The sequence below is a fragment of the Chiloscyllium punctatum genome, chromosome 5, assembly GCF_047496795.1.
Source record: "Chiloscyllium punctatum isolate Juve2018m chromosome 5, sChiPun1.3, whole genome shotgun sequence".
NCBI classification, from domain to species: Eukaryota; Metazoa; Chordata; class Chondrichthyes; order Orectolobiformes; family Hemiscylliidae; genus Chiloscyllium; species Chiloscyllium punctatum.
Window position 1 is genome coordinate 94344959 of NC_092743.1, and position 25763 is coordinate 94370721.

General features: G+C 41.7%; 1 protein-coding gene across 1 annotated transcript in view; it reads left to right on the top strand.

Moving 5' to 3' along the window:
* The window catches only part of sqlea (squalene epoxidase a), a 29843-nt gene extending 28154 nt beyond the window's left edge, over window positions 1-1689 (top strand). Inside the window, exon 12 of the mRNA XM_072570786.1 lies at window positions 79-1689. Coding sequence (XP_072426887.1) covers window positions 79-271 — 193 coding nt within the window. The 3' untranslated portion in view covers window positions 272-1689. The remainder of the gene's footprint in view (window positions 1-78) is intronic.
* Window positions 1690-25763: the final 24074 nt, after the last annotated feature.

Genomic DNA, 25763 nt, shown 5'->3' on the forward strand with positions numbered 1-25763 from the left:
CCCCACACTTGAGGAGATTTACAAAACTATCTCTTACAATTCTTACCTGTGACTAATTGCTGCCTTATTTTTTGTTAGGCTATCTCCTGAACCAATGACTCTGATTAGACACTTCTTTGCTGTGGCACTCTACGCAGTCTATTTCTCTTTCAAGAGAGAACCATGGTACATGAAACCAAGAGCGTTGCTGAATGGTACTGTCATTGTCTATCGGGCATGCTCAGTTATTTTTCCACTCATTTATTCTGAAATTAAATACCTTGTTTACTGAATAACATGAAAACCATAAAAACAAGGAAGAGCAGAATATCACACTGAGCCTTTGCAGTAGATGGACATTACCTCATTGTTGTGTGAAAAGATTGGTACTGTTGTCTAAAGAGTCAAGACCCCTCCTGTGGCCAATTGAGTAGCAGAAGGTTTGTTAATATTACAACATGCAGTTATGTGATACAACGATGTAACTGCAAGATACTTAACAAGCACATGTTTATGGCGTACATAAAATGACTTGTGTCATTTATTGCAAATCAAATACACTTGAAACAGCGTTGAATCTGGCTTTTGGCACTCAGCTTGCCACATTGCTGTTAATGATGCGCTTTCATTTATCATTCCAATTGTCAAAGTCAAACATCAATCTAAAACATTTGAAAAAGTTATGTCCCCAAACTGAATGGCTCCCCAAGTAGGGGAAGACGGGTGAAGAGAATAGAGAGAATTATTTGTACCTGGCTGCATTTAAACAATATATTGTTTGTAATAAGTAGAAATTGCATTTGCCTGATGATTTCACTACTGCCAAAATATCCCAGCTTCATCAAATCAGATCTCAGATACTGATCATTCCTTCAGGGCAATGTGGTCTAAAAACTTCTTATTAAATGGTGTGACAATATTAAGACCAACATGGTGTATCACTGGAAGTAGGATTTGATTTATAGGTGCTATTCAACTTGGTGTTATGGACAAGTTTCACTAATTCACAAAGAGTTAACTCTTTATGGTCCTTTATATCACAGTGATTGGTTTTTGAAAGGACTGTAAAAGCCAGGTGGAACCAGTGTTTCATTAGGAAGAATAACATTCGATCAATAGTAACCGAGTTACAGCTGCTGGGCTGAAGCCAGAAGCTAAAAAAGGCAGATATAAAGTGTAATCCAATAGACAGGCAGAAAAAAATCAATCATTTGGTGGGTTTCAAAGTTTCCTCTGTAAAATGATTGTCTATGTGCCTACATTTTCCTTACTTTATGTACATATATTTTTGAGGGGTAAATTATTTACAGTACTGATTTGTAACTGCTAAATGTTACTTGTTTTCAAATTTACAAAGCACTGCAGGCACATTGAGAGCTGGCTAAACAAATTTGGTGCAATTTGTGTTCTGCAGGGTCAAATATATTTAGATTTGGTTTTGGATTTTTTTCATCACTGGTTGATAAAATGAAACTTAATTTGTGCCAAACAGACCACACATATTTTCCTGAATAGCATCTTCTTGGTCTAATGTTTGCATCTGAAATTTGTAAACCATATTGAAATGTATATTATGTACAACTGTAAAAGCAGTAATGAACTCGCCCTGATGATATTTGTCCATTATCTTTAACTATTCTACCATTAATACTATGGATGTTACTATATTAGTATACAACATTTGATTAAAAAGTTTATAATTTGTCCAAATGTTGTGCTGAATGTGTTTTTCTTTTGTATATGTACCTGAGAGCTGCATTCAGTATCATATGAAATTGATTATGCTGTGGTCATGATTTGAAAATAAGGTAATCATATGGTGATACTGTATGCACTGACTCTGGAATATGACACAATTTTTCAAGGGAAGATGGGATGGGAGGAAAGGAGACTCGATTCAGCTTTTATTCAGTGCCTACCAAGTTTCCTAAGGAGCTTGTCCATGGGTTGGGAGAAGGAGAAGATAATTTGTAAATCCCCGATCCTGAACAGTCTGGTGAACATTAGTGCAGTGTTCCAGTTCAAATTGGGCAGAGGTTAAGGATTGATCTTCTTAAACTGAGACATTTTGGCACCAGGGGAACTTTGCTGCAAATTATGTGAATGGGCCTCCATTTAACAGCTTGGCCACTTCAGTGCATATGGAGATTGTTGTGTCCTCTCCAGTGCAAGGCAGTGGCAGACCCCAACATGCCTACCAATTATTTCTGTTGCTGGTGATATGTAGGAAGATCTCACCTTCTGATTTCATTCAGTGCCATTCTCATTCTGGCCCAATTAGGATAATTACATCAGGTGTTGGAACTTACCCAGGCAATGCGTCCCTGACTTGGAATTGAAAATCGAGCTCATTGGATGTGCAAAGTGAGGTCAGATTACCGTCTCCGATCACATAGGTGAACAGGCAGAAATCCTGACCCTGCTGGTGATTCTGAAGTCAGAACATTAACGTAACTGGTGCAAGCATGACATCACAGCTGTCTGCGAGATGAATGAAATAAAAGATGTAAAGCTGTTGGTACATTTATATAAAGTTGACCTGTGAGAAACAAAGCTCACTGCCAAATAACTTTAGTCCGAGTCAAATTCTGAAGCAGTTTATATTCATATGTTCTTGCAAGCCTGGGTGACCACAAAGTAGGCACACTTCTGAATAATGTTATTGCACATTTATACAGTTTTCTATGAGCCTCTCTGTACCTCTCCTTTTACCTCAGTTGTATCGCTCTGTGCAGCTGCTAATCTAATCGTCTTACCACATCTGTCTGTGGCCTGTTGTTAGCGTGCAACCCCCCCTTGATAGCTGAGTCTTATTACTTTTGCTGACGCAACACTGGGTCTTATCACTTCTGCACACTGAGTCTTTATGACTTCTGAGTACCTGACTTCTGCAGAAGCAACACTTAGACACATTTTCCACAATTCCCCCTTTTCGTTTTGGCTAATATTTTGTTGTCTTCTGCATATCCCTCATAGGCCACTTTCAAGTTTGTCAGCAGCAACCCTGAGACCTCATCTATCTTGGAAACTTCTTCAAGATCATTCATCCCCTCATTGTTCAACAGGTAGAGTTCCTCTCGCTGACTACCTGTTAGGGGCATTTGTTTCGTCAGGGCCGTTTCAATCAGCCACTGGGTTAGTCCCCACGCACAAGGTACGATGCAACATCCTATAGCTATCAGTACTCCAGCAACCACTATCAGGGAGGTGAGTATGGGGACCACTATACCTTTCCATTTCCCAAACCATGAATCCAGCCACCCAGTGAGTCATGTGTCTACTCCTGAATTCTCAGCCAGCTCCTCTGCTAAGATAGTCAACCCCTGCAGGGCTCAAGTGTTTGACCCATCGGGCGCTGCGTTATTTGGAATAAAGGTACAACAGCTCGCCCTTAACATTACGCACACGCCGCCTTTTTCAGCGAGGATCATGTCTAAGGCCATTGTGTTCTCCCAAGCCATTCTGCTGGTTGCATTGAGCTGCTCTGCTATACCCTTGACTGCATCCCTAGTGTAGTTAATGAACCTCTGCTGAATACAGAAAATATAGTTTATCCAATCCACGTTCTTGTTGACCGTTACCCACCAGAAGAGAGCTGACTCAAAGCCTGCTGCAATCTGATTGTGAGCCTTGAACTCATCTGGCACCCCTCTAGGAACTCCTTTAGAGTCTAGATATATCCGATCACCAGAAGAAGTATCCAATAATGATCCTTTACTCTGACTCCCTTTTGTCACAAGCCTTTCCTTTTCAAATGCCAAGGTGAATGGGATTGCCAATTGCACAACTGCACATATGCCTCCCCAATCTGGAGGTAGGGTGGGTCTCAGTTTTCTCCCTCCACAGTACCACCACAGATCCACTCGGGGAACCTTCAGCGCTGAGTAGTTCCCTCCCTTCTCCGTTCCGGTCACATTTTCAATTTCGATACATGATTTCAGTTCCCCCAAGTCTCTGAACTGATTTAGACCTTGTCTGTTAACACACGACATGTGATTTTTAACCGTGGCCAAAGACGTTGGGGGAATTTTTAAATCTTTCTTCTCCAAGGGAGGGAACATTAGTGATAGAGAAGTACAATTCCCATTATTCCATGCAGTCTTATCCTGATACAGGGTGATCATACATTCCATGCCCTTCCTGTCTCGCTGCCACCCAAGCGGAAAGGGAACTACCTGGGCTACTGGCCTACTGGAGGCACACGCATAGCAATTGTTTTTAGAGTCATAGAGATGTACAGCATGGAAACAGGCCCTTCGGTCCAACCCGTCATGCCGACCAGATATCCCAACCCAATCTAATCCTACCTGCCAGCACCTGGCCCATATCCCTCCAAACCCTTGCTATTCATATACCCATCCAAATGCCTCTTAAATGTTGCAATTGTACCAGCCTTCACCACATCCTCTGGCAGCTCATTCCATACACGTACCACCCTCTGCGTGAAAAAGTTGCCCCTTAGGGGTCTCTTTTATATCTTTCCCCTCTCACCCTAAACCTATGCCCTCTAGTTCTGGACTCCCCGACCCCAGGGAAAAGACTTTGTCTATTTATCCTATCCATGCCCCTCATAATTTTGTAAACCTCTATAAGGTCACCCCTCAGCCTCCGACGCTCCAGGGAAAACAGCCCCAGCCTGTTCAGCCTCTCCCTGTAGCTCAGATCCTCCAACCCTGGCAGCATCCATGTAAACCTTTTCTGAACCCTTTCAAGTTTCATGACATCTTTCCGATAGGAAGGAGACCAGAATTGCACGCAATATTCCAACAGTGGCCTAACCAATGTCCTGTACAGCCGCAACATGACCTCCCAACTCCTGTTCAGACTTTTCACAGTGTATTTTACCCATTCAAGCCAGGCATTTGTATCCCCGTAGCCAGTTTCAATTTCGATGGTGTGTTTTAAGTCCTTCACCTCTAGCATTTTTGCCACCTTATGGTTGTTGGAAATGGCATCTGAGTGCTCTTTTCAGTTACTTCAACTGGCCACTTCCCTTTGCCCATCTGTATGTGGAAACAACAGCCAGAGAAATCCTTCCCTTTTGCTTTCATCCCTATCCCAAATGTTTCATTTAATTGGACCTGCTAGGTATCCCGTCCCAGAACCGCTTTGTGCTGTGTGGTTTTCTTTATTGTTAAATATATTGGGTTACACTTCTTATCAGGACACTCAAGAGCTGGCCAGAAGGGGTCCTGGTGTACTGTGATGAGTGGATTAATCCAAGTACCACCCCCAAGGCCAACCCCGTAGGACTTAAGATGTACCTCTGAGTAGCTATACTGCCTCTGATTGTCTATGTTTCCGCAATCAATTAGGCTGCAGGCATCGGTATCTATTACTTGCGGATTAGCCATCTTGGGGACCATTCCTACCAAGTAAGAGGACCACACCAAGGTTTGACAAAACCCTAAGACTAGGAGAGCTAAGATCATATACCTAAGTATCCACCTCATTCCAAAAATAGTGCTGAAGAACTGAGAGACTTAATATACAATCTTACAGAAATTATCCCATGCTCACGTCGCCACTGTATAATCAGTCACTCAAAGTCTTTTTAGCCTGAGTTTCAATGGTTCTTTCATTGATTCGGCTGTCCAGACTTCTTTCTCAACCGGAGATTCCACTGGTCCCTGAACTTTGGTGTAGTGAGTCCAACCTTTCTCCGCCGTCCTTATCGCCGTTTCAGTAGTCAAAAGAGCCTAATACGGCCCTTCCCAATCTGGTTGTAATTTAGTCTCTGTCCATGACTCCACAAGGACCCAATCTCCCGGCTGGATTGGATGAACAGCAAAATCGAGAGGTGGAGTCTGTGCGAGTAAACCCTATCTCCTGAGAAAAGACAAAGAGGAGGACAGGCCCAGTATATACTTTCTTAACAACAAGTCCTTAGTCTCGGGGATCAGCGGTCCCCCTGTCATTCCCAAGTATGGCAGTCCACACAATATTTCATAAGGGGACAGACCCAAATCTTTCCTTGGAGCCATTCGCACACGTAGGAGTGCTATCGGCAAACATTGGATCCAGGGGAGTCTGGTCTCTAATGCCAATTTGGACAACTGTCTTTTTAAGAGTTTGGTTCATCTGCTCGACTCTCCCTGAAGACGGAGGGTGCCAGGGGGTGTGAAAATCCCAGGAGATTTCCAAACTTTGCATTATTCACTGGAGCACCTTAGAAGTGAAGTGGCTTCTCTGGTTTGAGTCTATACGCTTCACTATCCCATACCAGGGAACTATCTGTTCAAGAATTATCTTAGACATCCCTCTTGCTGTTGATGTGGCCAAGGGGTATTCTTCCACCCAACTGGATAAATGGTCTACTATAACCAACATGTATTTTAGCCTTCCTACCTGGGGCAATTCAGTGTAATCCACCTGTATGCTCTGGAATGGTCCTAGCCCAGGGTCTCTCCCTCCTGGGACCTGTTTCCTTTGTACCTTCTTGTTTACCTTCTTACATGTTACACAGCCGTCACATATCTGTTGGGCAATCGTGTATATCCCTTTACATCCATATTTCCTAAGAACCAAATCACACATTGCCTGCACTCCCCAATGACTCTCCTGATGTAGGACAGCTATGATTTCTCACATCAGCACCTTAGATAACATTTCCTGACCATCGGGTAGCACCCATTTCCCTTCTACCATTTTCGTAGCCCTTAGTTTCTCCAAATCCTTTTTTTCCCTAGCACTAAATAGTCATCTCCCCGCAGGTTTCTGTATTGTCGGGACCAAGGTAAATATCGGGGTGACCTGTGGGTTCAGAGCTGCATCCTTAGCGGCTTCATCTGCCAACCTATTTCCTCTTGTTTCGGTATCATCTCCCCTCTGATGACCATTAATGTGGACTATGGCTATCTCCTTTGGCAGCAAAATGGATTCCAATACTTGCTGAACTAATGCCTCATGGGCCAGTTCTTTACCTCTACTGCTTACGAGTCCTCTCTCCTGCCATATTTTCCCAAATGTGTGTGCCACCCCAAAGGCATACTTAGAATTTGTGTGTAGACAGTTCCTTCCTTCCCCTCCAGGGCCCTAAGAGTGCGTTCTAGCGTACAGAATTCGCAAATCTGTGCCGACCAGTCATTGGGCGGCCTACTAGCCTCAACTACACTCCCCTCCGTTCCATCCACTACTGCATATCCGTTGTGTCTTTTGCCTTCAATTACTCTGGAGACCCATCCACAAACAGTCTGGCCCCTGCATGGGTAGGCATTTCCCTAAGGTCCATTCTTACTTTAGTCTGATATTCTATGAGGTCAAGGCAGTCGTGTTCTGGGTTCAAGGGAGCTACGTCCTCCCCCCTCCAGAAAAAGGTAGCTGGATTCAGACAAGTGTCTGTGATCGACATAAGGTCATCCTTTTCTATTAAAATTGCTTCGTATTTTAAAATTCTAGAGTCTGTAAGCCACTGCCCTGCCTTCTGGTTCAGTATGGCCCGTACTTGATGTGGGATGCTTACTATCAATGCCCCGCCGAATGTGAGTTTTCGACTTTCTTCCTCCAGTAGTGCATTTGCTGCTACTGCCTGCACACACTCGGGCCACACTCTAGAAACTGGATCTAATAATTTAGATAAGAATGCTACTTGCATTGCTGGGTCAGGACCCCTAGGGCTGCTCCCTTATCAACAGTGGCAAACAAGTGCAAGGGCTTATTTAGGGAAGGCAATGCAAGGACAGGGGCATGGATCAAACTTTTCTTTAATTCTTCCAGTAATTCTTTTTCTTCCTCTGTCCACTTTAACAGCTGTGGTTCTTCTTCCAGCAATTTAAGGTATAATTTCTTTGTTTGCTGGGCGTACGACTTGATCCATAATCTATAGTATCCCGTTAGCCCCAGAAATTTCCTCAATTCCCGTTTAGTCCGAGGGAGTGGCATTCCCATTATCTCTTCAATCCTTTCAGGACTTATTTTCCTTTACCTTTCACTGACCAGGTGTCGTAAATATTTAACTTCCCTTTCTACATATTGTAATTTATTCCTTGAGACCCTCAATCCCTGTTGTCCCAGAAAATTTAGCAATTGGTTAGTTGCTTCCGTTGTTCCTTTCTCATCTTCTCCCGTGACCAGTAGGTCATCTACATATTGCAGCAAACTTGTCCCTTGGGGACTTATAAGCTTTTCCAAAATTTGTTCTAAAACCTGGCCAAACAAGTTTGGGGACTCAGTGAAGCCCTGAGGAAGCAATGTCCATCTATGTTGCTGTTTCTGCCCCGTTCTTGGGTCTTCCCACTCGAAGGCGAACATGTTTCTGCTTTCCTCTGCCAGGGGGCATGCCCAAAAGGTGTCCTTTAGGCCCACCCCACTGAACCACTTGTGGTCACGTGGGATTTTAATCAAGAGGGTATAAGGATTAGGGACTACCAGGTGGTTGAGTCTGTACTATCCTGTTAAGCACCCTTAAATCTTGTACCAGACGATAGGTACAATCTGGTTTTTTTTACTGGCAAAATGGGGGTATTACAGGGGGACATGCAGGGTTCCAGCAGGCCGTCCCTAATTAATCCCTCAATCACGGGTTGTAAACCCCTTCTTCCTTCTGTCGAAATCGGGTATTGTCTCTCAAATACTGTCTCCCCCACCTGTTTCAAGCTGATCTGCAAAGGGGGTATCTGCAATCCCCCTCGATTGCTTTCCCGTGCCCATACTGTGGAGTCTATTTGTTTTTCCTGTTCCTCAGTCAAAAGGGCCATTTTTACTACTAGTTATTAGTCGCTCACCCCGATTCCTAGTCCTAATAGTATAATTAAGTCTCTTCCTAACAAACTACTTGCTATGTCAGGAATGTATAACAATTGTCTCTCAATTTTTCCTTCATTACTTTCGATCATCATAGGTTCAAATACGGGGACTGTAAATCCTTCCCCCTTCACTCCGGACACTGTTATCTGTTGTTTTGTTAATTGTACTCCTTTGAGTATAACGTTTAAAGATGATTGTGCTGCCCCCATATCTTCTAAGAAAACTGTATCCTCTTCATGAGGTCCCACCTTTAGATTTACCAAGGGTTCCCGATGGGTGCCCAAGGGCAGGAACCTCTGATGCCCCTATTCTTCATCAAAGTTCATAAGCGGTATCGCCCTTTCTTCCCTTTTCAGATCCGGACACTCCCGCTTAAAGTGACCTGTCTTTCCACAGTAGTAACATCCTGCCTGTGGGGATTTCCACCTTGACATTTGTCCCTGTTGATTGGACCCCCTAACAGGTCCTCCTCGTTCTCTTCCCCTACCTCTCTTTTCAACATACTGCCAGCCATCACTCTGGTTGCTTACTACCGGTTCCACTCTTTTCTTGACTACCTCATCAACTGTGGCTATCATCATTTTCGCCTTCTGTTTTTGCTTCTCATCCTCTCTCTTTACTAACACTTTCTGTGCCTCTCTCAATAATTCATCCAATGATTTCTTACTCTATCCCTCAATTTTTTGTATTTCCTTTTGGATATCTGGCCATGCCTTCTTACAAAATGGACTTTAAGGAGGCCCTGAGCTACTGAATCCTCAGGATTCATATCTGAATACTTTCTCATTGAGTCCCGTAGCCTCTGTAAAAATGCTGAGGGAGTCTCATCTTTCTCTTTTCGGACCTCAAATGCCTGTTAAATTCTGGGATTTAGGGACTGCCTCTCTGATTCCTTTTATTATTAAGTCCTTCAGGTCATTCATCTGGGTTTGGTCATCTGCCTCGTTGTTCCCCCAGCCTGGGTCTGTATTGGGAAACGTCTGTTCAGCCGACATAACTCCCTCCCAGGGGGGTGTTCTCGTTCCCACAACCTCATAGCTGCTCTTCTGATCATTCCTCTCTCTTCCCCAGTGAAGAGAATACTCCGTCCAAAGTATATAGGTTGGGACCTAGGAATTGATCTACTTGCTCAGATAGACCCACAGGATCTTCAATAAGAAGTTTCATCTCCTTCTTAAAGGTTCTGACTTCGCTGCTTGTTAAAGGGGCATTTACGAAACCAATTATTCTCTGCCCTATGGGAACTTCCCTGAGCGGGTATACATTTGTCTCTGGGTGTCGTTCCTTGAATTTCGGGAACGGATATTCCTCAATATCTTTTCCTAATTGCTTTACTTCCTTCGTCAGTCCTCCTTTTGAGACTTTTGACCTCACAACCTTCATCCGTTCCTCATCCTCCCCACCCCCTTGTTCGCCACCAGCCGCCAGCCCTAACCCAGCATCATCGGCTTGTAGATCATCAGGTTCATTTTTGGGGGTGTCATACGGTGGGGACAAATGGTCAAGAACGTCCCAAGGGGGAGGGTGTGCCTAGGGCGACTTTTCCTCCTTTCCTGTTATAGTTTTCATACTATATAAACGCGCATCTCGACTGCCCTGCCAGCAGGAGACATAGTCGGACTCCTCTTTACAGAAAGAGTATTTCTCATTAACATATGACTTCAACAATTGACAGACCCAATCCTCGTCTGACCAGTATTTCGGCCAAAAGACCAATACTCTCTTTGGTCCAAACAAAACAACAATATTTTATCATAGTTTTCTTATCCTTCTCCCTTGTACTAAAATTATTTTTCCAATTTTTCAACATCCATCCCAAGGGACTTTCTGGAGGGATGTCTTCTGGGACTTCTTTACCCTTTATCCTAGACGCCTCATTTTTGCTTCCTTTACCTCCCATAGTGGTCAAACCGCTAGTCCCTTAATTTGACGGGAATTACACTCCCAGTCACCAAGGCAATTCTAACTTAAACCCCAATCAATCCTAGGGGACTCTAACCCCAATCAAACCCAGGGGACTCTAACCCCAATCAAACCCAGGGGACTCTAACCCCAATCAAACTTAGGGGACTCTAACCCCAATCAAACCCAGGGGACTCTAACCCAATCAAACCTCGGGGAACATCCCTCCCAAAGGACTTTCTGGAGGGATGCTTTTCCGGGACTTCTCTATGCGTTTTCCCAGGCCACTGATTTTAAAGAAATTCAGGGTCAGAATATATAGGTGAAGGAAATGAAGTGATGTATCAATTTGCAAGAGCTTTCGATAAGGTGGCACATTGACACTTAAGAAATAGGGAAGTGCTCGACATGATGTAGGATGAATCTTTAACAGGAGGAAATCTACAAACAGCAGGAACTTTAAATCCTTCACTGATGGTGAAATCTGCTCACTGGCATGGTTTATGTTGTGTAACACCAGATGACACTGTACATCCTGATCTAAATCTTTCATCTCAAAAAGGATGCACATCACTGTTGATTCTTTTTCACTCAGTCAAAGCCTTAGAACTCTACTTCTGAACGCAGTGAGAACACCTACACCACACACATTGCAACTGTTTCAGAAAAATGCCCAGATAATCTCTCAATGGCAACAATAAATGCCAGCCTTACCAAACAGCAACCACATTTGGAAGTATGGGCACAAAATCTTTTCAGTGAATGTAATAAAAGATCTGAGAAGATGTAGTTTTGACACCTTCTTACAATTAGCTACATTTTCCTCTTCATCATCCTCATTGTCTCACTTCTTCCTCTGTAGTTGGTTCCTATAAGTGACTCTTATTCAGGAAAAGATTATAGACATTGCTTCAGATGACGACAAATTTGGTGACTTTCATGACAGGGCTGTAGTGCAGAGCTTCTCACTAGTCTAGGTGATGAATCCTCCGTAGCAGGAGGCTGGTGGTTTGATTACAGCTGTATCCACCGTCTCCTGGTAGAATTGCAGCAGGAAGATTGAGAAAAGCCAATTGGAATTTCAGGACAAATTATAAATTTTACTGATTCACTGTCACATGACTGAACGTGACTTGGACATTGGCGTGACCTGGGCATTGGCATAACCTGGATAGCAGCAATGAAACCAATCTGCATTGTAATTAATTTTTTTTGTTTTCGAGAAAAAAATGGTTCTGTGATGCTAAGCAATTGCTCTTGACTAAGCTGAAAACACAAACTTTCTATTTACGTCATGCCTGGATGTGTTCATCATGCAGTTTAACAGGTATAGTTACACTTGTGACAAGTTGTTACTTGGCTCTGTATGGAGAACTAACTATCGTTATTTTCCTTTTCCACCAGTTTTTAACTCTTTTCCATCATTTCACTTTAAATATTAGGAAGAAGAGTTTCCATGGTGAATGGGACATTTCATTCTCCAGTCTTTACTGATTTTGTAGAAAGTTTGGGAGAAATGACTTAAGTAGCATTTTATTTCTTTCCTGTGGTTACTGTGCCAGTTGGTGAAACCTCGGTAAAACATCAGGTGATTAACCTCTTGCTGGTGTTCTGTGCATAACAGCCACATTGCATAACAGCCAGCACTTAGATAGACAAGATGACCACAGGAGAGTGTAAGAACAGAACTCACTTCTTTCTGCACCCACCATCAGTCTACATGTACTTCCAACACAGTTAAATAGATAGTGATAGCAATCAGGACTTTTAAGTTTTACCCACTTACTCTCATGCTGTACATGCCCTTAAGATTTGTCACCACAACATTTGTCAGGATCTGCACCTGGGACTTTATTGTAGAGTAGATTCAGTTATGTTAATTGGCAACATCTTTAAGAGGTCCTCCATTGTTTCTTTGCTGATGGTTGCAGCTCTTCAATCATTTTTACTTATCTCTTCCCAGGAGATATCTTTCAAGAATATTGTGATGATAAGTCAAGAGATGTGTCTCTCCCAATTTATCATTGTTTTTATTTAGTTGTACTGGAAACAAATGAGCCATTTCCTCTGGCTGTGTGAACAGTAATGCTGTAAATTACTCTTCTTTTGTTAACATGCCCTCCACCACCTTACAAAATATCAGGGTCTTCTCATGAAAAAGACTGGATGCAGAAGGTTAACTTTGTACAGTTAACTTTAATTTTTCTCTCCCCTTCCTTGAAGTCATGAATTTCCTTGTTGTAATAAGATTCCAAATACAGCAACTGTTTTGCCACATCCTTGGTTTGCCATCATTCATACATGACCTTTGAGAACTTAAGGCAATGCATTGCCAATATCTCCATTCTGTCTCTCCTGCTATACCTGTGCTCTTCCAGCAGAGAGCACTGCAAACTATCAGTCGCAGGAATCCTATTCATTTTCCATTTCCGGTTCCCTAAACAATGAATAGTGCGGATAATTCTTACACAAATCTAGTTATCACATGGTTATTTTGAAATTTCCAGCAATGCATTATGGAAACCAGAGACATAGTACCCTGCATCAGAAAAATTCCCATTTATAACATTAGCTAATGCTAGTTGATTCTACAGATGTTCTCCAGGTCAGCCATTGTTTTTCAAAGTAATTTACCAAAATTCTGATGGATGATCAGGGATAAAAATTCACCATAATAATGGGGAGTACTCCCTTGGTCTTCTTTGAATGGTGTCAGGAATATTTTACATTAGGCAACATAGGTTAATATCTCAGCTGACTTTTAGGTCCTTCCTCAGTATTCTACTGGAGTGTCAACTTTGAGATTTGCGCTTCAGTCATAGAATAGGGCTTTGTACCTGGAACCTTATAGGTTAGGAGTAAGAGTGTTACTAGCTAAGCCAGGGCCAACATCTAAATTAAGCTCCTCCTGAATTCAAAATAGATTTATTATTGCCCATTTTTCTATTTATGGTATTCGGGCTTTAGTTTGCCCACAAATAGAAATGCCATGCCCCAAGCCCGGTCTAACGAATGACTTCATTGTCCTAAAGACCCCTGTCAAGCCACGGTCAGAATTCTTTCCAGAGAAAAGAAGCCATGCCTCAGCAATTGATGTAAATATTTAGTTCCCAGTATCAGCTGATAAAGTATTTGATCCAATAGCAGATTTGACTGTGGCTCTTTGACTCAATCACTGCATTAGTATCCAATCTCTAGGTTTCATGTCGTAAGTAATATCAAATAAAGATTTCCCATGAAGCTCACACCTTCATGATAAGTTATTGCTAACATCTGCAACATCTACAGCTTCTGGACAACATTCAAACTTGGCAGAGATTAGAATGGCTGAAGTGTACACATACTCCTGAGGTTATCCCAACCACGAGAATGACAGGTGACCTGGGAAGGTTGATCCACTGGTTCTCAAAGTTAGGTGGAGGACCTGCTGTTGTTTTTGAGAGATTGAAATATGTTGTTAGTTAATGTTACAGCCTTCACTGACTTTTCATTATTTTTATCTTATAATTTTATCAATTTTGGTTTGGAGCTATGAACTGGGAACTGTGACTTAAAGATGACTTTTGGACTATGATTAACAGCTTATGTCAAAACAAAAGACCAAATAAGCACTTGTTTATTCATGAGGCCAGGTCTTGAAGTTAATTGCAGAATTGCAGATCAAAGGTTCTGCACATGCCTCATCATCAGGGAAGCGTATTGTTTAAACAGACAGCAGAAGTTGGTTGTTAATGAAGTCAGTACTTGGGAAGTCTGGAAAAGACCTTATGCTGAAGTAGATAGCAGACGTTGAATTGTAACTGGGAGCTGGTGGAGGAGACAGTCAATCTATCAGGGAGTGACCAGTATTTTAACTGAGTTTTGGGCTGTTTTCTGAAAAAAAATGTCTGACTGTTTATGCTACAGTGTGAATAGTATGAATTTACACTGTATGATGCTACAGTGTGAATTATCTGAGTGAATTGTAAAAGTGACCATGATGAGCATCTTCAGAAACTCAACCAAAATATATCATCTATGCTACAGAACAACACATAGTGAAAACTACTTCAGTAATCTGGCCAGTTTCGTTATTTTCCTTTACTTATCTGTTAACTGTGTTTGTCTATCTTTTGCATGAATGGGAGTGAAATCAAATGGCTTTAGTTTCAAAAATATTGATTAATTAATTACTTTGTTGTTTAATTTTGCTCTGATAAAGTTATTGTGTTGTAATAAATTACTAAGTATTTTAATATATAAGCTGGCGTCTGGAATTAATTATTCACAGAATCTGGGATTGGTTATTCAAAAGTCTGTTTCAGAATCATTGGGTTTAACATTTGGGGTCATTGAAGGTTGTAATTTTACTGTGTTGTGAATACAGAGGTAGAAAGATTGATTTAGTTTAGTTGTCTGTCTCCTTGTCATAACACTAAGTGTAAAAGGATAAGTTTATTCCATCACATCATGCAGGCAATGAGCAGCAGAATTGTTGTCTCTGAATCCTCACAATTGTTCCCCAGAGGAATCACTACAACTCTCTGCTTTTTCTCCTTACAGGAAAGCACAGTGCAAAATTACAGGGTGAGGCAGAGCACAGGGGGCTAGTCCTCTAGTGACAGACACCATGACAACTACTGGCAATGTTTACCCAAATCTACTACACTGAGTAGGAGATCTTTTTCCAGGAGATTACAGAAATCAGCAATGACCTTTGTGAAAGCCTGAGCCCCCTGGTTACATAAACTGCTTCTATTTAATTGCTCACACACGTTGAAAGAGCCAGCCTCCCTGCCAGAATATGTCGTTGTAGGATTCTTACTACCTCCCAGCTGGGTGTCTGTGATCAGCCCCTTTGTCCCATGAACAGTATGCGGTGAGGAGAAAGCGCCCTACATTGGTTGCTCTGGGCAGAAACGTGCAGGTCAATATGGATGAAATCAAGACAGGGTGAACTTATATTTAACAAGTTGTAAATAACCCCTCAAGTCAAAACACCACACTTTCAGAAGTGATTTGGTCAAATATAGCTATAGCTCTTCAACATTATTGCTTGATGGCTTCCAAGCTTGATAGTTTCATGGAAGAAGAACTCCTCTACTTTTCCCTCATCTTGCTGACCCTGTGTGTTCCCTTTTGAACAGAAATTATCAAGAGTTAAGAGGTACTCCTTGATTAAGTAGAGTAAGGAGGACTAGTTAATGCCCCTTGTTAACTATTCCATGCCATCCTAAGTCTGACAATGGCAGCCATGACCAATATGTATTGAGGCCTCCCAGAACAAAGATGCAAGATTCCTCTGAAAGCAGCCATCTCTGAGGCATTTCTATGCATATCATTGCGAGAATGTGTTCCAACCAGGTACCTCTAGCTGTGTTTAAGTCCTCCACCAAAGGCATCATGGCCCTTTGGTGACACTATACCCAGTTCTGGAACATTGGCCTCCATTGGCACCAGCTCATTTGTTTTGGGCACCCTCAGAGGTCTCAACCTCTCAGGTTAGTGGAGTATCATTCTCCTTGAGATATCCATGTTTAATCCTGTTAAATATACAGTTGACTTTGGTTATAGATTTGGTTATAGACTCTAACATGCCATTGCAGTTAACACCTGGTAGTGCCATACCTAACCTTATAATGGAGGAGCATTGTTTCTTAATGTCAACACAGAGACATGAGGGGTTGAAATGGAACAGGTGTTTATTATACTCTGAATAAACATCAGAGTATCGGCTGGAAGTGAGGGTAATGTGCCTGTGCTAAGAAGGCCTGGAAAGAGATTCTGTGGTTTTTGTAAAGGTTCATCCCAAGCAGCTCTGTGATACAGAACTCTGTGCTTTAAAGGCTATTCCCAGGTACACACACCCAGTTAAACATCAACTATGGCTAGAAGACAATCAACTGAGTGAGAGATGCACTTTGGTTTTTCAGAAACTTGCTTGTCTTTCAGTGAAAGACATATGGCCGAGTGTTGCAGATGGGTACAAATCAAGATCCAGAGCTGGATACTGAGGGACTCTCTAAAGTTTTGTGCAGCTATCTTAAAGAGACAAAGGGAAAGTTTGCTATTATATACTGAGGTGATGGAAAATATATAGAATCTTTTAAGCTGGTTATTAAAACATTGCACTGTCAGTGAAGCACCTCAGAGAGGAACATGCTTTGCACATTCTCTGCAAACAAAAGGAATTTCTTCAAGTCTTGAACAATTTTTGATTTACCTGAGAGCTTTGGGAGTATTTATTCTCCATTGTTTTCTCCAGAGTTCACTTGCTAAACCAACTGACACCTTTTTCTCCTGTAGCATCTGTGGAGAGAAATCAGAGCCCAGTGACCTTTCTTCAGAGCCCAAAATATTCACTCTGTTTTCTCTACACAGATGCTGTCAGACATGTTAAGCTTTTCCAGTAATTTCTATTTTTGTCTCTGATTTAAAGCATCCAATGTTCTTTCAGTATAAATTACAGTGATTGTTTGAAATTTGGCATTCTTGCACTGGTTCTGATTATACACTAAAAAGCTTTGGCAGCATGTCTCTAGCAATATTCAAGTTCTGTACTATCAATATACTGTTTAAAAATATTTAACAAGGCAGACATTGTTTCCTGACAATTCCACATAATGCTCGAGGGCAGAAGCAGCTTTGGTCTTCTGATACTTAATTTTTAAAAAAAGTATAATTTATCACACTACATGTAAATCAGAAGGAATGTGACATCAGTCCCTTTTTCAGATACATATGATATATATCTGTCGCCCACTAAATAAAACATAACTCACTGTTAGTGCAACTCTTCTCTGAAATCTCATGTGGTATTTCTAATAATTGAATATGGTCATTGCAGATAACAACTGTGAATCTTAAAATAGCATTTTATAAAGTGCAATAATCCAACACAATAATACCAAGAGTAAAGCAATGTTCCTCAAAATGCTTCAACACTACTGATGACTGTACAGAATTGTATGGCATCTTTTCAGAGTTTGCACTGTACACAAATAAAGTTTTATTTTTTGTAAAGAAATAGGAGAAAAGTGGGCAAGAAAGTACAACAACAAATATAAATGTATTGCATACATATATATTTATATACCCGTGTGTATACATCTGTATATATCTTTCATTTATTTTTATATTTGTGTCAATTACTGTGCATTTTAAAATTAGTTAATTTGATCAACTTTCAAATATTCTGACAAAGATGTCAAATTGGAATACACGCAAAAATCGGTTGCATTGTATGTTATTATCCCATGCTATTCAATATAATGCAAGTGGTATGCAAACTTAATGCTAAATGTAATGATTATGCTAAGCAATCCAATACTGAGTATGCTGATGAGTAGCTGCACACTTGAGCAAATGACACAGTTTCCCAGACATACTTAAAGTTCTTCTGTATCATTTAAAGCCAATATGCACCTCTTAAAGGGAAGATGCACCTGGAAGTGCAGTTGGAACTCCTATAAAAGAGTTGAAAACCGAGAGAAAGTTACACAAATGGAAGAACCAAGCAGAGAGTGTCCATGTTCTCGGAAGACAGGCTGGAGAGTTTTGTATAGGAAGTGAACAGGATGAGAGAAGTTCTCTTCCCTCTCGGCCCAGAAGGCCCACCAGACAAGTACTGAGAAGGCAGTGAGAATGGATAACTGTGGTGGTCCATGACAGCAGTCTAGCCTCAAGAACCTGGGCATGGTGACAAATGACCACACTCAGGTAATCAAGGTTATTGAAAATATTGAATCGTGTCATAAGGCTGTTGAGATGATATATACAGATTTCCAGAAGGCATATGATACAGTGCCACATGACAGAGTCATGAGAAAAGTTATAGGTCATGGTATAAAAGCAAAAGTAGCATTGAGTAATAGGAAATAGAGAGTAATGGTCAATGGACGTTTTTTGGGGCTGAAGGAAGGTTTCTAGTGGAGTTGCTTTTAGTGTAGTGGGCCCCTTGCTTTTCCTGATCTATATTAATGATCTGGATCTGGATGCACAGGAGACAATTTCAAAGTTTGCAGATGAAATGAAACATGGAAGAGCTGTAAATTGTGAACAGGGCAGTGTTGAAATCAAAAAGGACATTGCCAAGTTGGTGGCATTGGTGGATATGTGACAGATGAGATTCAGTGCAGAGTAGCATGAGGTGATACATAGTTGGAAGAACATTGAAAGACAATATAAAATAGGGGTACAATTCTAAATGAGGTGAGGAGCAGAAGGATCTTGGCGTATATTTGCACCCAGATTACTGGAGATGGCAAGAGCAGAAGGTGGAGAGAGCAGTTAATAATGCATAGTGTCCTCATCTTTATTAATGGACATGAAGCACAAGTACAAGGAGTGGTCAGGTCTGTTCTGACCAAGGCTGGAGGAGTGCACTGTTGTTGTAGTTCCACTACTCTGCAAGTCACGACATAAAATAAAAATACAATTACCAAGATGGCCAATTGATTACTTTTTCTAAATTACGTTTTAAATAAATAGATCTTCAAACCAGGCTTCTTGATAAACATTGCAATTGTAATCGTAATTTTTTTGAAAAAATAGTTTTCAATAAAGATGCAATAAGTTGTTAACTCCCAAGGTGAGTAATGTTGAAGTATGAATGCCTTTTCTTTGAAATATTCCCAAAATGCACATAGCTATACCTATACACTTCAAGAAAAGAGCAAGAAAAAGCAAATATCTGCAGAAATTTGTTTCCTGAAAAACAAACATTTTTATTAAAGGTTTATTCTTGAAGACAAGAGTATAAAACTTAGGATGTTCTAAAGTCGATGGCTCTGATGTTTTGTGCTAATTATAATCATGTATGGTTGTATTGGAGTCTCTGCAGACACAACTTGCTCAGGAAATTCCCCCAGTCACTGTTTTAAGAATAATAAAGAGATTTCATCTTGAATCCAAAAGGAACGGGTACACTGAACCTTCCTCACAGGTTTCTTGTCCACCAGTTGAACCAGATAAAACAAGAACATCTTCAACTCATTGTTCAAACAGTGCAGCTGGGTCCACAGCAAAGTAAGTCACTACCAGTAGCCATGTGATTTCTCAGAAGTCTTGTTTTTAAAAGTCTCTATGTTAACCTTTCATCAGCCTCTTTTAAAGAAATAAACTCCAGGTTTTTGCATAAAACTTGAAATTAATTAATTTTTCACAATCCTTCAAAATGAAAGCCCTCAAAGGAATATTAAAATGTCTTTATAAAACATCAGGTCTGTATTCAGGACAGTGGGCATTAACAGGATTTACGAAACAAAACTATATGCTGGGGATAGTGAAGAAGGACCTCTTCTGAAATGCTACTCACTCAGACACTCGTGCCATGTAATCTGGCATCATTATCCCATACTTCCTGAAGCACATGCTTGTTGGCCATTCTTTGTGTAAAGATGTATTTAGCCTTTATTCCATAAGTTTAAAACTGCACATATGGCTTATATACTTTCAGTCACTCTGCAACTACCTGCTGACCAGTATGTGGTGTGGAGGCTGAAGGTTCGACACTCGTTGCTACCAGCTCAATGACTTTGCATTACACTGACTTTAGTAGGTATTACAAAGACAAGATCTGCACTTGATGAGTCGCCAGGCTTGAATGGGTTGCAGTCATCAAGAGTGTGGTGCTGGAAAAGCACAGCAGGTCAAGTCGCATCTGAGGAGCAGGAGAATCGACATTTTAAGCGAATTCCTGATGAAAAGCTCATGTCTAAAACATCAATTCTCCTGCTCCTCGGATGCTGCCTGACCTGCTGTGCTTTTCCAGCACCACACTCTTGAAACTGGTCTCCAGCATCTGCAGTCCTCACTTTCTCCTTGAATGGGCTGCGAGAGGAGAGGAATGGGTAGTGTGAGTTCTTACTTTCCAGAGGGCAAGTCACACATGTTCTACTGCAAATGACTTGACAATGTACACAAACAGACTAATGTGTATATAGACAGAGAAGGTCTATTGCCAGGTGTGTCAGGGAACATACTTTCACTGTCAAGGAGAAAGGAGGAACTTTGTAGAACTCTCCAAGAATGTCATTGAGGAAATAACACAAAGTTTGTCTGCTTCTTAGATCATAACAAACAGGCATGGATTAATGGTGATCCATTTTTGGGAGAAGTCCAATTTCAGGCAGCACATCAGCAAACCTCAGAAACCCTCATATGGTGAGAGATGTAAATTATTCCAAAGATATACTCCACGGTTCTGCTTGAATCAGCATGAGAAATGTATTAAGGGTCAAATGGTGTGGGTATCATAACAAAAAAGGAGAGTAAAAATAGACTGACTGTTTTCTATAAAATATAAAATGTTAGGAATTAACATAAACAAGTACCTGGGGCCCTCCATCAATGATAAAACATGAAGTAAACATTCACACGAGCTACAAAGACTAACGTTTCCAGGACGGTGTATCAATAATCCTCTTTCCTCTCCAAATCTCCTTTGATTCAAGAACTATCCTCCCTCCTCTCCCCGTGTCATCTCCATCCCTATCCTGTCTTTTCTCCTCTCCCTGCCCTGTCCTCGTCCCCTCTCCCTGTCACTTTCCATTCACCCTGTCAATTCTCACATGCCCTGTCACCTCTTTCTCACCCTGTCACCATTAAACTCTCTTTGACCTTAAGGACTTGTCTTCCTGGTACAGGTTTTCTCCTGGTGTAAAGTAAATGAGGTGGATATAGTATGCTTGTGCCCATAATGCCATTTACATAGATCTACCTTGGATAAGGCAGTAGTTTTAGAGTCACATATGAATAAGAAAGCAAAATATGGCAATGGCAGGTAAGAAAATGGCTTGGAATCCACAATTACAAGTCCCTGCCTATTAACATTCCCTTTCTCATCCCTCCCCCTTTCCTGCCTATCACCCTCTTGTTAATTAAAAATCTGTTCAACTCAGCCTTTAATATATATTGAATTTCAGCCTCCAGTGTTCCCTAGATTACAGAAGATGAATTAACAAATTCCTTCTCACCTCCATCTTAACTGGAAAACTCTTACATTAACAGTCCTCTCCTTTTTTTAGCTATAATTTCTCGCATTTATCCTGTCAATACCCTTCAGAATCTTTCACATTTCATCAGATCATTTCTCGTTCTTTTATGCTACAATTGTTAAGACCAAACTTCACAACCATTTCTCATAAGGTAACTTATTCACACCTGGGAATCAACTGAGTGTACTATCTCCAACACAAGCATATTCCTTAAGCAAGGAGACCAAAACTTCAAAAACTTCAATCACAAAGGGTCATTAAGGAATTCAAGTAATCTAGAATGTCCAATGAAGTTTCAGAAGATGAGAAAACTCAAAACTTCTGCAAAGTTAAATAGTGGACAGAGAGTCATAGAGTAATAGAGATGTACAGCATGGAAACCTGTCCATACCGACCAGATATCCCAACCCAATCTGATCCCACCTGCCAGCACCTGGCCCATATCCCTCCAAACATTTCCTATCCATATACCCATCCAAATGCCTCTTAAATGTTACAATTGTACCAGCCTCCACCACATCCTCTGGCAGCTCATTCCATACACGTACCACCCTCTGTGTGTAAAGGTTGCCCCTTAGGTCTCTTTTATATCTTTCCCCTCTCACCCTAAACCTATGCCCTCTAGTTCTGGACTCCCCGACCCCAGGGAAAAGACTTTGCCTATTTATCCTATCCATGCCCCTCATAATTTTGTTAACCTCTATAAGGTTAAGGTTGTGGGCGGCACGGTGGCACAGTGGTTAGCACTGCTGCCTCACAGCGCTGGAGACCCGGGTTCAATTCCCGCCTCAGGTGACTGACTGTGTGGAGTTTGCATGTTCTCCCTGTGCCTGCGTGGGTTTCCTCCGGGTACTCCGGTTTCCTCCCACAGTCCAAAGATGTGCCGGCCAGGTGAATTGGCCATGTAAATTGCCCGTAGTGTTAGGTGTTAGGTGTAGGTCATGCGTCGGCGGGGCGGTGTGGGCCTGCTGGGCCGAAGGGCCTGTTCCCACACCGTAGGTAATCTAATCTAAAGGTCACCCCTCAGCCTCCGACGTCCCAGGGAAAACAGCCTCAGTCTGTCCAGCCTCTACCTATAGCTCAAACCCTCCAAACCTGGCAACATCCTTGTAAACCGTTTCCGAACCTTTTCAAGTGTCACAATATCTTTCTGATAGGAAGGAGACCGGATTGCACGCAATATTCCAACAGTGGCCTAACCAATGTCCTATACAGCTGCAACATGACCTCTCAACTCCTGTACTCAGTACTCTGACCAATAAAGGAAAGCATACCAAATGCCTTCTTCACTATTCTATCTAACTTTGACTCCACTTTCAAGGAGCTATGAACCTGCACTCCAAGGTCTCTTTGTTCAGCAACAAAGGAGTATACCCAAGGACTATACCATTAAGTGTATACATCCTGCTAAGATTTGCTTTCCCAAAATGCAGCACTTTGCAGTTATCTGAATTAAACTCCATCTGCCACTTCTCAGCCCATTGGCCAATCTGGTCAAGATCCTGTTGTAATCTGACGTAACCCTCTTCGCTGTCCATTACACCTCCAAGTTTGGTGTCATCTGCAAACTTACTGACTGTATCTCTTGTGCTCACATCCAAATCATTTATGTAAATGACAAGAAGTAGAGGACCCAGCACTGATCCTTGTGGCACTCCACTGGTCACAGGCCTCCAGTCTGAAAAACAACCCTCCACCAACACCCTCTGTCTTCTATCTTTGAGAGGTGACAGGGATATGAGAATTGAGAGGTTGAGTGGAAAGTGACAGGGAGAGGGGAAAGGACAGGATAGAAATGGAGATGACATGTGGAGAGGTGGGAGGATAGTTCTTAAATGAAAGATGATTTGGAGAGGAAAGAAGATTATTGGTACACTGTCGTGGAAACAATGGTCTTTGTAGTTTGTGTGAATGGTTACTTTATGTTTTGTCATTGCTGGAGGGCACCAGGTACTGGTTCCAATAACACACAAGAACACCATCCAGGACAAATCAGCCTGAGTGATTGTCACCACATCCGCACCCTCCACTACAGGCACTCAGTAGCAACAGTGTGCACTTTCTACAAGATGCATTGCAGAAATTCACCAAAGATCCTCAGATAGCATCTTCCAAACCCATGACTACTTCCACCTAGAATGACAAGGGCAGCAGATACAACAGGACACCACTATCTGTAGGTTTACCGCTAAGTCACTCATCATCTTGACTTGGAAATGTATCACTGTTATTCCACTGTTACTGGGTCAAAACCCTGGAATTTCCATCCCAAGAGCATTGTGGATCAACCTACAGCACATGGACTGGAGAGCTTCAAGAAAGCAGCCCACCATTGCCTTCTCAAGGACAACCAGGGATGGACAATAAATGCTGGCCAGCCAGTAATGCCAAAGTCCCAGGGTGGCACAGTGGCTAGTACTGCTGCCTCACAGCACCAGGGTCCCAGGTTTGATTCTAGCCTTGGGTGATTGTCTGTGTGGAGTTTGCACATTCTTCCCATGTCTGCGTGCGTTTCCTCTGGGTGCTCCTTATTCCTCCCACAGTCACAATGATGTGCCGGTCAGGTAAATTGCCCTTAGTGTTAGGTGCATTAATCAAAGGGGAATGGGTCTAGGTGGGTTGCTGTTTGGAGGGTTAGCGTAGACTGGGTTGGGCCAAAGGGCTGGTTTCCACACTGTAGGTAATCTAATTATTTTAAAAATCAGCTTTTCTATGCTCATTTGAAAAATTTCAACCTAAAGTTATTTCTTAAAAATCATTATTTCAGAATAAATTCAAGGTTGTGGTTAAGATTTTCAATAATTTTGACAAAGTTCTGTTTTCAAAGCTCAAAAACTTTGCAATACACTTTTGTGAATAAGTGAATTGATCATGCAATTCCTACTAACCTAATTTTGGGGCTGAGGAGGAAGTTAAATATCTCGCAGTTTCTAAGGCAACTGGTACATGAGTGAAATTTTAAAAATTACAGAGAAAAGTAATATGGCCAAATTGGTTCAACTGATCAAAGCGCACCCAAGGTAAAGTGGAATGACATTCTTGTACTCGGAGAAAATGAGGCTGATTGGCTTGCAAGTGTACTCTGACTGGAGAACCATTGCCACGATGAATACACTAAACTGACGACGACTGATTATTAACTGCTGAGCTTTGCTTAACTTTAGATCAGAAAAAGGGTGCTTGTGCTGTAGTGGTAGTGTCCCTACCTTTGAGCCAGGAGACCTAGGTTCATGTTCCACCTGCTCTGGAGGTGCGCTTTAACATCTCTAAAAAGGTTGATTCAGGAAAATGTTTAAACTTAAAACAGACAGGTTGACTCTGATTCTTCAAATCCCCGAGTAATGAACCTGAAGGAGCTGAAAAAATAACGGATTTTGTGCTGTGGAAACAAGGGGCAGAGAAAGTGGAAAGGTGAGTAAAAGATAAATCAAGCATTAGTGGTTTGTAGATGAAGATTGGATTTAATTGAAGATGTGGCAGTGGTGACAAAAAAAAGTCGCAGCAGGAGTGTGAAAGCAAGTAGGAACGGGAGCAAATCAAAACGTCAAACTTCAGGTTTGAAGCTATTGAACTCAATGTTGAGTTGCCAAGGCTGTAAATGTTCTAAGTGGAAAAAGTGATGCTGTTCTTTCAACTTACATCAGACTTTGCTGGAACACTGAAGCAGGCCAAGGACAGAAAATATTAGATAGTGTATTGAAATGACAAGCAACCAGAAAGTTAGGTTCAATCTTACGGATAAAGTGAAAGTGTTCTGGAACGTTGTCACCCAGTCTGCGTGAGGTAGGGAATACTTTATTATGAGAAGTAAATGCAATAAAGTAGATTGAAAGAAGTACAAGGAAATTGCTTCTTCAGATCTTCGTTGGAAGGTGTGTTTGGGGCTTCGGAAAGTGAAGAAGAAGACGTAAATGGATAAGTGTCATGCTTTTTGTGATTGCATGGGAAGATGAAAAAGTACTGAATGGAGTGGACCAGGGTGTCATGGAGGGAACAGTATCTGTGGAATACTGATGGAGATGGGAGAGGAAGATGTGTTCACTGGTGGCGTTCTGCTGGAGGTAAGGGGAATGGTGGAGCCTTTGAATTCAGAGGCTGATGGGGTGGAAAGTGAAGACAAGGGGAATCCTGTCATTGCTGTGAGTGGGAGGGGAAACAGTA